The 14,331-nt window shown below is 40.4% G+C and overlaps 1 protein-coding gene across 1 annotated transcript in view; it reads left to right on the plus strand.

Moving 5' to 3' along the window:
• The window catches only part of ttyh2 (tweety family member 2), a 61,385-nt gene that overhangs the window by 9,911 nt on the left and 37,143 nt on the right, over nucleotides 1-14,331 (plus strand). Inside the window, exon 2 of the mRNA XM_053340854.1 lies at nucleotides 6,342-6,514. Within this exon, the coding sequence (XP_053196829.1) occupies nucleotides 6,342-6,514 (173 nt within the window). The remainder of the gene's footprint in view (nucleotides 1-6,341; nucleotides 6,515-14,331) is intronic.

Here is a 14,331-nt window from a genome sequence, read left to right on the forward strand (position 1 = left end):
CTGGGGCAAGCAGATTCACGCAGCCAACTTCCCCTCCAGCAGAAACAACAATGAAAGTCTGCTCCTCCATCGAGGCAGGCGGGGGTGAGGTAGGGTTTCCTTTGTTGTGGAGTTGTAGCATCAAAATGATGACTCCTGACTCCCCTCAGGGAAGGGTTTGAGCTTTGGGTTCACTGAGGGTGTTAAAGAAATAGGAAGATAATATGCTTCACTGCACTCCAAAGAAGTCTTGGTAATCATGGCCTGCATGGAGAAGCAGTTACTAGAAAGAGACCTGTGAAACAACAGGAATAAGCTAAACATTTCTCTTTTCCAAAAGATGAAAATTGTTTTTGGGGGAAATTAGCAAAGACTACACATCACAAACCTCCAGAGACCTCCAATTGGTCATGGTAAATTCTTGAAGAAAACAAAGCAGTGCAGCATAACAGATCCGAAGGATCTTTTAGCAGTGAAACCCCTTCTTACTCCCTATTCCTCCCTCCTCTCATCCGTAACCCATGGGTCGCCTTACTGGGACTTAATGGCGTCCCAGCTGTGAACATGGGCAGGCCCAGCCGAGTGCACTGTGCCGGAAAGACCCCTGGACCCTGGGGGAATTCAGCCAAGTGTCAAGAGTGGAGCAGGCAGTGGTGTGGAGACAGTGAGTCGAACAGCTCCATTGATCTGTGGGGATGGGGGCTGTACCTCATAGTAATGCCATTTTGGCCTGTATTTCTCAAGGCACTTGGCAGCCCTCATGCAACGCTTCACGGTGATACGAATTAATTATATAAAGTGCTGTATTATACTGTGCAATGTGGTAAACGTATCAAAGAAAGAAATCATTTGTGGCTCCTACTCAATAAGATTTCTAGATTTCTCTTGGTTTCTAGTCTGAGCTTGTGAAAACATTTTTATAATGGCTTCTAGACTCTGGGGGAGCTTTGCTAAATTGAGAAAATAACCCCCGATGATGTCATACACAATGTCTTACAAACTAGGGGTGAAGGGTTTGAGCTTTTACCATTTAGCATAATTGCAGCTTGACTCATAATAATAATTGGGAATAAAACTCTCTTAAGGACATCATAAAACCTGTCCCCCGACTTTATGGATATGCAATACTAAATTGCTGCAATACCCCTTAAAAAAAGAGGTGGAAATTACAATAATTTAAAGATTAGTAAAAGAGTAAAAACCATTTGTAATACACCAGCAATATCAGGCTCCTGCTGCCCGCTAGGCTTTGACTTTTAAGGTGGAATTTCCTTCTTCATCCTTGTCTTCTTCTTCCTCTAACTGACCTGACACCCGTTTAACCCCTATCAAGTTGAAGGAATGTCACTGTCCATTCAGGCCACACACATGCACACACACACATATCGTACATTAATGCACACTGTGCCTGGAGACCTTCTCCACCTACACACAGCTGTCTGCCACCTGCTGTGGAGCAGGCATGCTTGCGGAAGACACTTCATACCGCTTAGTGTGCATTAAGACCGCTCCAAGCTTGTGGAATTCCACTGTTAGATGAGTTAGTCCTGCTTAGCAGATGCAGTGTAACAGATGGAGGTACTTTCCGTCTCCATGTATTAATTATGGCCACTACTTGTGTATTAAAAATTGATTTTTAATGGGTGCTCGGCATAAGGCACAAACTATATACGACTTACACTGCTGTGAGTTTGCATCTGTCTTGACGTGCAGCTCATCCTCCATCCTGTTTCCTTAACATCCTTTTCCATTCTGCTCCAGTAAAGCATTGTTTTTACCAGTGGAGTGCTCATCAAGATGTGTGTATTCAGGTCAGATTTTCTGGGGGAAATTTGTTTAACGTCACTAAGATGTACAGCATCTGGGAAGATTTTCTGCAAGGAATTATTGTTCAGAGTCGCTCTGACAAAATGAAGCTGAAGTTGTGTGACTGTGGAAATTTTAATATGGACTTTCACATCTTACCCCTGAATTATGCCTCCCACATTTTCCTTCTTGCAAAAGACGCACCACAAAAGTGCTCTGGAGCTGCACAGATTCTACTCAATATTGATTTTTGTATCCTAGTCGTCACAAGAGCATTCACTAATAATAAAAACTAATGCAGCTAGTCTGTTGAGACCACTTGTATGAAATGTTCTCTTTAAAAGTATTTGTTATATTTTTCTGAAAGCTCTAATAGATCCATTACAGCACCACCAACCATTTATCTGCCCGTTCCATCTGTATTCTCATCCTCCCATTGGCTTTCATTGTACCTCTGATGGGAGTCGAGGGGTGTAAATGACTCACCCAATGCCCTGTGGATCATTTCTGCTCCAGGCTACTACTGCCTCATTATGTCACTCCCTTGGTCTTAAAGAAGTGTGGTTATGTGTGTGTGTGTGTGTGTGTGTGTGTGTGTGTGTGTGTGTGTGTGTGTGTGTGTGTGCCACTTACTGTTTATTCTATCCTTCTTTAGTATACAAATGCATTTTTTTCTTTGTATATTCAAAACATGCACTTACTTGCTAGTTTATTTGGTATGCTTCAAAATGATTCCACAGTTTATCATAAATAAAAGCATCAAATCCTCACATTTGAGAAGCTGGCACCCATAAATGTTTGCCACTTTTGCTTTAAAGATGACTACAATGATCAATCAATCATTTGGATTGTCTTTAAAAAAAATAATTAAGCACTCATATCATTGGATCTACTACAGCATTGACTTTGCATTTTGTGAAGTTCATACAGAGGCTACATGAGAGTATTTGTGAGTAACAGATGGCTCTCTACAAAAATATTCAGCTTAATATCACAGTATTATCTTTGAGTTCACCGCACTGTCGACCTTTAAATTAGTCCATTAGTCATCCTTTGGTTCAGAGCTTACAGTACGGCTGATTTGTCAGGTCACAAACGTGTGTGTTCATTTTTGTACACTCAACAATCAGATTCTTAGGTTTGCTCTCTATTTTGGGAAAGTCGTAACATTATGCAATGTTCCAGCCTCAGGGCGAAGCCGTTTACAATGGGCTTGTAATGGGAGAGAAACTGGGCTGTGCAATGAGTAATGAAGAGTCTGTCTGAGGTAGCCATGGGGATGAGGTAGCTCTGTGTTTGTCTATGTGCTCCCATTATGGTCTTAGGCACGTGCAAACACATACCTTATCATTCATGCCTCCACCACCCCTCTTTTTCTCTTTCCTCAGTCTTCACTCTCTCTGATCCACACCCTGCTGTCTCACTGTTTTCATTACCTACAGAATTCTCTCAATCACTCTGTCATACTGTCTTTTCCCCTTTTAAAAAAAAAAATCTTTTCCCATTCTACTCCCTCCCGACTCTGGGGTTGCCTTTCCGCTCAGCTAGATCTTCCTTCCTTTCTTTTCCTATGTCACTGCCTGCAGCCTCCTGCTCACCCCACCCCCCGTCTATAGGGACAATTGGAGGGAAACAAAAAAGAGAAGACACTGGAGTAGGCCTCTGGAGTTAAGAATGAGTAAGTAAGGAGAAGGGTGTTAACATATCGAGTCTGCTTTTATGGGAAACTACTCAGACCTAATTTAGGTAGCTATTAAGTGGTCAGACCTGCCAATTTGATTTTACCAAAGAGCGAATGTGAGCACACATTGGTAAAAGATAAATAGTGTTTTTAAACCTAATGGAAGGTTGGAGCACTTGGGAAGTGATGGCTCCAGAATGGGTTGGTGGTGTGTGCATCTTTGTGTCTTTGTGTATGTACAGTCTCTGTGTGCATCCTTCCACTGAATAGATGCTACATAATTCAGAAGCCATTATTTTTGTGCCCTACTACAGAGAAGAGAAGGTAGAGAGAAAGAAAGTAAGCACTGTTGTCCATAAGAGTTTTAAAAGCAGTCTTGGAATGAATGCTTCTGCAAAAAGTATACATTTATGAGCTTCTTCATAAGACCCATGCAATTTTTAAATTACACAATGGATTTTGAGGGGGTTTAGAGGCCAAAACATGATGACCTACCACAAAAAGATCATATAGACCAAAGCAGCCCCAGTCAAGCCTCTTACTGTCTACCATTTTGCTCACTGGTTTTCCCCCTTGTGCCACATTCTCTCCTTTCCAAGCATTGCCAGGCTGCGGGGGAATCACAAGACAGAGGCATGGCAATTTAAGCAGGCCTGTCACATGCTGCTTAATTCAAATAGGCTATGATAATTCGCCTTTTCACTCGTCCTCCCTCCCCATCGCAAGGGCACTAACTAACCTGCGCGTTACCATGACGATTCGAGCGGCTGGGTGGCCCATCGTTTGAGCGTTCAGCAGGAGTTTTCCAACCCCTTTCTTTTCTGTCTAACATTCTCTGCCTATGGTGTCTCCCACCCATCCCCCATATTCATGATATCCACCTGCGCCCCGCTTCTCCATCTCATTACTGTTTTCACCTCAATTACACCCAGTTTACATCGACGCTCGTGACTCCAAACCCCTCCCCGCCTTCAGTTGAAACAAGGAGCTCTCCCTCTCTCTCTCTCTCTTGCTCTTTGTCTCACCTTGGTGTGTGCATCCATCCATCTGTCTGAGCACACCCATTAACACATTTGCGATCCCATCTCTTAAACTGCAGTGCCAAATTTCCACTAATTTCCATACCTTTTTTATCCACCACCGGAGAATATGAGAAAGCTGAGGGGTCAATGACTGAAGTCTCTAACTCTCAACCTTCTGTTGTTTCTTTGATTGCCCTGTCCTTCCCTTGACACTTCAGCATTTCATTTTCTTTTTTCTTTTTTTTGCCAGCAGATGCGTGGCCTTTTACATGAAAGGCATGTAGCTGTGAAATGGTACAAGATGAGGCACTGCACCCCAACAGATGGAGCTGGGGAGAGGAAAAAGATTGTTTTTAGGGGAGGGGAGAAAATTATAAAAGGGAAGATACTTGGCACAAACAATAAGTAAAACAAAAAATTGTAATGAAAATAAGTCTATGTCTTGCAGTTGCATTTTTGTCTTTTATAAAATTAAAGTAAAAAAGTAAATTGGCAAGTAAAAGACTTAAAGTGCTGTTTTCAGGTTCCTTGAGGATTTTTCAATTTACTTGTGATTTTTATGGCTAACGTTGGCATACTCTTGCATATTCTTTAATTTTTGGATTTTAATCCCACTACTCATCTTGTGGGACACATGACATCACAGCATGGGAACAGATGGCTCAGTACCAAAAAGATTTCAGAAAACTAGAAAGGAAGAGCAAGGGGGAGGGAGGGTGCAGAGCTTGAATAAACCCATCTGCTCACAGATGGATGCAGAATTCATTTGAGGCTGTTAGGACAGTCTTGTTGCTATTTTTGTCACGACACTCCATCTATCGCAGAAGGTGGGATGGAGGCTAAAGGAGGAAAATGAGAGGGAGAGACGTAGTTGCAGAGATGTGTGAGGAGGTGTCTGCTCTCCAACTGGAGGCAGGGGACGCTTGGAAGGAGGATAACAGGCTCCCAGAGTGCAGCTGGCCTTGTTTCTGGGGCTGATGCCGAGATATTCATTAGTTTTTTTTTATGTCTTTATTGCTGCACAGTAGCTGTTAACCTCAGTTTGAAATGATTTGTTAGTCACAAAACATTGCCATTGACATCATGAAGCCATAGATAGAGACACATTTTGCAGAGTTGAAAAGGAAAGCTTTTGACAGCATTTTATGTGATGAAATCCTTTCATTGGGAAATTTGTGAAAATGGCCAAATGGTAAAATGACTTGGTCAGTCATTGCAACATAATCTTTAACCTTGGTAACTATGTGGTTCAGTGCTCCATGCTAAGGCTTTAGCTCAAAGTAAAGACAGTGTTGTCATATCATTAGAGCCCTTGACGACGTTACCTGACAACGCTTTGAAAACAGTTTATTGATAGTAATAAACCTAATGGAAAGTTGGAGCACTTTTTGCCTAGTTGAGAACAGAAAAGCAACAAAAATCTAACAAACACAGGTGACTGACGTAGGTAAGTTGTTAGCAACCCAGCTGTCAGCTATTTAGCATCTAACATAGAGCAACATTAGCACTCAGGCTTCACTTTGCAGACTGGGAGCTACCTGCTTGCCGCCACTGTCTTAAAATTATACCTGCTCTTGATTTTCCTTAACAGGCAAAGTGAACTAGGCCAAAGTCCCAAAAACTCAAATATTCTACAACTTCTAATTTGGAATGATTTATTTTGATTTGGCTCAATATTTCCATCTTTAAAAAATTACATAGCTTTATGCCAGGAAGAGTTATTTCTAATTCACCCTACTTTCCAGGTCAAAATAGTTGTTCACTGCACGAGGCAAAACATGAGATCTAATACAACTTTATGTCTCTAATTCAAATGCATCATGTCATTTTCCTCTTCTTCTCTCCCTCTGCAGTCTCTCATATTCCTGGGCTGTGTGGCAGCTGCAGGGCTTGGCCTCAACCTGCTATGCCTGGCCATCTACCTGAGCTGCCTGTGCTGCTGCCGCAAAGACGAGGAGGAGGAGAGTAAGAAGCCAAACTCTTGTTGTGTAACCTGGTCTGCTGTTGCTGCTGGCCTCATCACATGGTGAGAAAGTCAACACATAGACAAGCTGTTATGACTAATTGCTGATGATAGTGCTCTCACACACACACTCACAGCCGATGCCTGCCATTCTATATGTTTCTCAGTTTTCTTTATTGGTCACTCTGTATTCCTAACAGGAGAGCTGTAAGTGGCTTTCACTGCACAGACTTTCACTCTGCCTATTTTCACACAAGATCCATAACTTATATCCAAGAGACTCCATGGATATTAGTTCATACTGTATGTGTGTTTGCCCCCCAACCCCCCACCCCTGTCTACTGTGTTTGCTAGTCTATTTGTCTGCCTGTCTCTGTTTTCCCATTTGTATTCTCAAGACATTCAGGGACTCTCTTTCTGGTCTACATGCCTGTCAATCCACTTCTCTTTTGAAATAGTCCAGCTCCTATTTGCAGTTCTGCAAGTATGAGTGGTTTAGGTTCACAGTGCCACAGCCAGCCTTCTTTATTTCCCCCCTTTTGATGAGATCAGTCTTTGATCTATTTCTGCAAAGTCTCTTTTCCATCTGTGAGACATTGATGTGGATGAAATCTCTCTGATACCATCTTACCTTTGCATCATTTTTGTATGATATCTGCTTTAAAAAAAAAAAAAAAAAAAAAAAAAAACATAAAATGAACCCAAAAGAGTGAATATTTTTACTATTTTTCCAGGGAGTGGTCTTCTCAGTCTGGACATGTGTTTTTCAAAACAGCTCCATAGGAAGCTATACCTGGTGGTTTTAGGTGATTTTGGCACAATTTGGCTGATAACTCAGAAGCCATGAGTTCACAACGGTGTAAACTAACTATCCTGTTTATATTCTGACTCTCGAGTACCATACCATTGCTATCAGGCAACCCATCCTAAAGTGGGTGTATTATAAATATTCTGCTGACAATACACAGCATTATTGCCTGTGACAACCGGCAAACAAGTCTCTTGACCTTAAAACCTTGAACCTCTGGATAGGGTGCAGCAACTGACTCTGCAAACAAATGGCATGTAGGAGGATAGGTTGCTATGTTAAATCAACTAATGTGACAAAAATGCAATAATTTATCTTTTGAGTAGCTTTAAGGATTCTGTGTTACTGTAGGTGTGGACTAACAGGCAGAGAAGCTTTGCAATATGATACCGTTTGTATGCATTTGATTTATTGTATATTTTGATCATATTCCACCTCACACTTTCCAAGTTTTGATAGGAATATTATCAAAATATATATAAGTAATATATAAAATACATATAAGTAATTGTGTATTGCTCAGGAAAAATAATAGGCTTTTCAAACTCTTCCAACAATTGTAAATCACATTTCCACCAGTTTGATGCTTGCCTAAACTAGCAGACTGTAAAGTTTATGAATTGCAGCCCATTTATTATGCTTCTATAAAAAAGACCCTGTGTTTACGTAGCTGGGTGGGTAATGCAACCTTAATAATGGAGAGCAGGTTACAGGTTACTAATAACATTTTTCATTAGTCTCATTAGTCCACATCGTGCGTCACCGTCACACCGCAGCAAATCTGTGATGAATTTCAATCGTAATTATCACATCGTATGCATGAGGAAATGGACTTTGTTTAGCATGAGGTTTATGTGAGAGCAGGAGAGATGTTTTCCTTGTTTATTAGATCATATCTGGCTGGGTGTTTCCCTGAAGATTTTACATTAGAGGAGCGGCGCAGTAAATTTGCTTTGTTTTGGCTGGAGGCAGCTGAATCTCATCATATGTCGAGCTGAAAACTTTTCTGATGTGAAATGACATAATGTTTAGCTGCAGTAAAGATTAATGACATTAGTATTGTGGCCTATAGCTAATACATACACAACCTGGAGCACTTCATTGTTTTTATTTAGAACAAGCTGTTAAAATCAGCTCATTCTGCAGCTGTGTCAGACTTACAAAGCAACACCTGCCACTGGTAAACATTAACCATTACAACTCTCAAACTATAGGGGGCAAAGGTCAGTTCATTCATCTGTAATAAAGTTACATGAAAAACATAGGCAGTAATACAGCACAGTCATCACTTACATCACCAAATGGTAGCTATTAAGTCATTCAATGAGATGTGCTCTTCCCACAAAGTCGCTAATTGAATCTTGTGCTAGATGAGTGGATGTCTCTCTCAGCCATGTGACAGTCATGTTTAGCAGCCAGTGGGCATTATTAAATTAGTTGTGCCTCAAGCATTTTTTGTATGTCTTTTTTTTAAAAAAAGACAAAGTTCACTGTTAGATAGAAATACGCTGGGTTTTCATGGTTGTGGAAAAAACTCCTGGAACAATTGTAGGTTCAAATCACACTAATGATTTACATCCCCTTTCCACTTTGTCATATTTTGGAGGCACTGTCCATATCCACTGGAAGTAATTTACTGAAGTGCAAGAGAAAAAAAGATGGAAAATAAATGCTCTTCACAAAAAATGCCTCATCCAAGAATTCTTAAAAATATTGATTTTACACTAATTCACATCCAAATGCTGGTCGCTAAAAGCATGTTGACAAATATTTTGTATGTCAGAATACCTTTGAGGCACTGAAGCAATAACTATACGACACTCAGCTTGATGCTGCACACATTTATTCAGTGGATTTCCTCAGTCAGGGGTTGCAAATGGCTTCTGTTCCCATCCACTCAAGCAGTCTTCATTATGTGGTATTTAATCATTCATGGGCAGTTTTTAAAAACATAGAATGACTTAAAAAGTGGCAGACTTCCGCACTTTAAAAATGTATGTTGCAAAACCAAAATTAGAAGCGTAAAAAATGCAAGCAGCAACTAGCAAGAGGAGTCCTCCAAATTGAATGCCAAAAATATGTCGTTGGTACTCTCCCCTCCTCCCCTCCTCCCCTCCTCCCCTCCTCCAGAACGACACACACAGTTTTCTCATCTTACACTGCCGTGGTAAAGGTTTAGTCATAGGTTTAAGCACAAAAGCTATCTGGTGAAGTTTAGGAAAACATTGAGGTTTGGGTTAGATTTTGCTTCTTTGTTAAGGTTGGAGGACTTTCATCGTCATGGTTACAACAATAACCACTTGGCAATGGTTAGGAAACAGCTGTGGTCATGGTTGAAAGAAACCACTGTTGACATTCCCGTGTTAAAGTCCATCGTTTTGTTGAGCCATCCGTCCCCCCCTCCGACCTCCTCCCTCTGCACACTTTATGCCTTTATAATAATGTCACACTACTTCCTCCCAAGTCCTACAGCCACTAGAGGGCTTTGTCACTTGAAGGTAAACCAGTGTTGTTTCATTTTTTTCTTGGGAGATTCTCCTAAAGGCATACTCACCAAGTCTCACCAAAATAAAAGTTCTCTCTCTTTTTTCCTTCTCCAGTACAATCTGGTTCAAGAGATGAGTTTTCTGTTTTGGATTTTAAATAAATAAAGTTTCAAATTGTTGATGATGTAAACTCTTCTGCAAGATTTCTACCCTCCAAACTAAAGCATGTTCTGTTTCTGTGAAGTAGCCCATGCTTTGTAACGTTATACACTGTAAAAAATAATATCACTGCTATAAAATATGAAATGTCTTCATATATTATTATTTTTTATCTCAAATAGTGCTCTACGGTTAATCCCATTAGACTGCACGTTTTTGGTCTGGAGTAGATTTAAAGAGCTTACGTGGCGCGACTCGATAAGTTGTAAGACTTTAATATTGTGAGATGAATGAAGTTGGAGGAAACATCCTGCGGGAAATCAGCTCCCCTTCATCTGATTCCCAACTTTGATTATGTCAGTCTACTGGATATGCCAAAGGATGGATGTGATTGCCCAATAGATTTCATGTTGGACTAGAGAACAGGAAAACTGGCTTCATATGAATCTCTTCAGTCCAACTCCTTTACCTCTTTTCACCCTCACTTTACTCCCGTCTTCTTTTTGCTTCCTTTCCCTCTGCGCTCAGCCTTGTCCATCCTCCACTCTTCCTTCTGTTTCTGCTTAAAGCCGTGCCTTCCTCCACTCTAATTATGTTTGACAGTGGCTGGAGCTGATATGCCATGATGTCCATTCTAATTAACACTGCTGAAGCCAGAGCAGATGTCACTCAGTGGCTGTGGTTGTAGCTCGGCTTGTGGTGTAGCAGATTAGCTGTGTAATTATACTGTAGTGTAACTGACTGAGCTTCTCATGCTGAGGACATCTGGACTCTTACAAATCCACTGATTGTTTTATCCAAGTTGGATTTTGTGTATGATAATGCTTCTCTTTCTTTAGAGAGTACAGTAAGTTGTTAATAGTGACCTCTATTGCCATATACCAGACATCCATCATCTTTAAATATCTCCTTTTAGTGTACCTAATATTGGTAAAGATGAATGAGTGTCCGGCAAAAATGGAGCATCAGAAGATATTGCCTTTTTAGGACTAAAAAAATATAATTTTTTTTTATTGTATGGGTTGATAATCATAGAGCGTAACTGAGAAGCAGGAAGAGGGATGAACTGTCTGTTTACATTATATCTGTGTATTGCTCCTTTGGATCCAATACAGAGTTTCTTTGGCACACAAGCATCTTGTAACCGAATACCTAACTATCAGTGTGCCACCAGTAGTAGTTTTAAATCCCTCATTCACTTTTTTGGTGTCATCTATTTCCAGTAACTGAATTTACAACTTTGTTTTTACTGCATCTTGTGTCTCAAATTGGCTATTTTAGAAATGTTCTAGCTCTGAAAATAGACACATGAAAAATTCAGAGAGGAGTTATTTGTGTTTTATATTACAGGCCTACTGCATATTAAGGGGATTTTTTGGAGGGGAGTGGCTTACTTGAGGGCGGGGAAAAGTATAAAATCATCTATTTATATTTGTCCTCTTAAGGGAGTCTTTGCTGCAGTTTTGGTGCAAATCACAAATACTCGTCTATTCATAGTAACCAAGACCTTTTTTTCCTTGCTGCAGGCTGAAGCTTTGGTTTGCTTTTACTGAATTCCCTTCACTGTCTTTTATCCACTTTGTCATTTATCAACATGACAGTTTGGACGTTTGCTCAGTGCATGCCTACTCAAATCTATAATATTCTTTCTCTTTGAATTAGACCATAGATATTTTAAGGCGCAGCACTAAAAGGACCGAAAGGACAGAGAGAGAGGGATAGAAAAAAAAGATATATTCCTCCTTCTTTTTCTATTTATCTGTACATGCCTCTCTGTCCTCCCAGTTCTCTTATATTCATTAGATTCTACCCCTTAAAATATTTTCATGCTTCAAAAGAAGTTCAAGTTTCTCCCGGCTACTTTTACCCAATTCATTTTTCTGCGTCTGTGGCATTAGAGGATCTGTTTAGACACACTGAGATGAAAGAAGAGCAAATCCTGTTGCATGTTTTCTTTTGGTGATGTCTTTTTGTGGGAAACAAAAAAAAAAAAAAAGAAAAAACCCACATCCAATGAATAAAATGTACCATGTACCGTGTATGCATCATTATTTGTGTATTATTTTAACTGTGGGTGAATGAAGCAAGACAAAAAGAGGAAGGAAGGAAGGAATGAAGGACATGAGTAAGGAGGAAGGAAGGAAAGAAGGAAGGAAGGAAGGAAGGAAGGAAGGAAGGAAGAAAAGGAGGGAGGCAGGGAGAGAGGGAGGAAGGAAGGGAGGGAGGAAAGGAGGAAGGAAGGAAGGAAATGAGTAAGGAGGAAAAGAGGAAGGAAGGAAATGAGTAAGGAAGGAAGGAAATGAGTAAGGAGGAATTTGTTGTCTTTGTCCCATCCCATGACATTAATTATAGTAAACTCTCTGTCTGTGTACAGTATGTAATGCCTGTGTGGATTACTGTTAGTCTATCCATTGTTTGCTAATTAGGAAATAGCCCCTGTTGTTCAGCCCCACCTGCATTCAGCTAGCTTCAATTGTTGCATCATAGACCTGCATGAGATTTACAGTCTATTTTCTGCTTAAGGGAGGAGTCCATGGGGAGGCTATAGCAAGTTATGGAGACTTTTCAATGTCTCAATCAGGTTTACCTCTCCTTGCCTTCCCCTTGGTTCTGACATTACCTGCCCCCCCCGGCCATCATCTAGGGTACAGAGATTATAGAAATAGATCAGAGAAAGCTGGATTGATATTTTATGGTTTATTAGATAAGTAAGAGAAGAGACACCCATACTCATAAAAGCTTGTAGAATTAATGAGGTCATAAAATATTGATCTGTAATAAATAATCAAGCCAATCAGCCATATACTGTATCTGCTCAACTCTGGAGAGAGAAATTGGTCCCAGTGAGCATTATTCCTTGTCTGTTTTATATTAATTGATGTTGGTTATCTTGAAAATCCATAGCTTCACCTCTCAGTCAGAAACTCTTGTCTGTGCTTTTGTCAGCAGCAGACTAGATTACTGTAATGCTCTTTTTACTGGTCTTGCTGGTAAATCCATTTAACGGTATCAGCTTCTTCAAAATGCAGCCATCCGTATCTCGAGTATAGAACCAAAAAGTTTGACCATGTCACACCAATTCTTAAACAGCTTCCACTGTCTGCCTGTCCTTTATAAGATTGATTTAAAATTTTTGCTTCTTGCCCTGCAAAGTACTAAAAGGCCTGTCCCCTGAATATACAATACATCAGACAAGCTTCCATTTTATCAAGCAGGCAGATCTCTCAGGCCCCAGGACAGCTTTCTAATTCTAAACCAGGCGCAGAGCGTTTAGTGCTTCTGCTCCTAAAGTATGAGACAGTCTTCCAGCTGATTTACAGTTTGTAATAACTGAAGACATTATCGTTCTTTTCTCTTTTAAGTAGCTCTGTTTGCATTTTTCTGTGTGTGTGAGTGTGTGTATAATGTGTGTGTATCTATGTCCAAACTAAATTTGTGCTCTTTTAATTTTTTATCAGAAAGCATTTTTAATTGCTTCTGTATGATTCTGAAGAAATAAAGCATGAACATAAAACACAATAAAAGGGTTTAAATAGAATAAATAGAATAAAGGCAAATCTGAACAAATGGGTCTTGAGCTGCTTTTTATTTTTAAAAGTGTCCACAGATCTTTAGTCCAAAGGGAGAGACTTCTAAAATGTAGGTACCACAACCTCAAAAGCACAGTCTCCTTTAGATTTAAGCCTACATCAAGGAGTAACCAGCAAACCCTGATCTGCTGGTGACATAGGGCTGCAGCAAGTCTCTAATGTAGGCAGGTGCCTGATCATGCAGAACTCTCTAGCTGATCACAAGAACTGTACTCTCCAAATAAACTTGACTTAGTTAGAAGGTAATGTAGTCAGTGCCAGTGCAAATCAAAACTGAGCCATTTTATTAGGTCCAGTTTTCAATAAAGTGTAATATAATTCAACAGCACGTCATACTACAGCTTCCAAAATAACCACTGAGCTGAAACAGCATTTCACTGATGTTCACTTAATGTGATCATTAAAAGGATCATTAAAGGCTTCATAGCAGTAGGACTAGTTTGAAGACAGTTGTATTGGATTGTACTGACAGAGTGTGACAGATGCTGCTGAATTGTTAACCCTCCTGTTGTGCTCAGGTCAATGAAGGACAGGAGGAAGGGATGAGGAAGGAAGGAAGGAAATAAAGGAGTAAGGAGGAAAAGAGGAAGGAAGGAAGGAAGGAAAGGAGTAAGGAAGGAGGGAGGGAGGAAAGGAGGAAGGAAGGAAGAAAAGGAGGGAGGCAGGGAGAGAAGTAAGGAAGGAAGGAAGGAGGGAAGGAAGGAAGGAAATGTGTAAGAAGGAAAAGAGGAAGGAAGGACATGAGTAAGGAGGAAAAGAGGACGGAAGGAATTAATGGAGTAAGGAGAGAGGGAGGAAAGGAGGAAGGGAAGGAAATGAGTAAGGAGGAAGGAAGGA

This window comes from Scomber japonicus, chromosome 20 (assembly GCF_027409825.1).
Source record: "Scomber japonicus isolate fScoJap1 chromosome 20, fScoJap1.pri, whole genome shotgun sequence".
Lineage (NCBI taxonomy): Eukaryota > Metazoa > Chordata > Actinopteri > Scombriformes > Scombridae > Scomber > Scomber japonicus.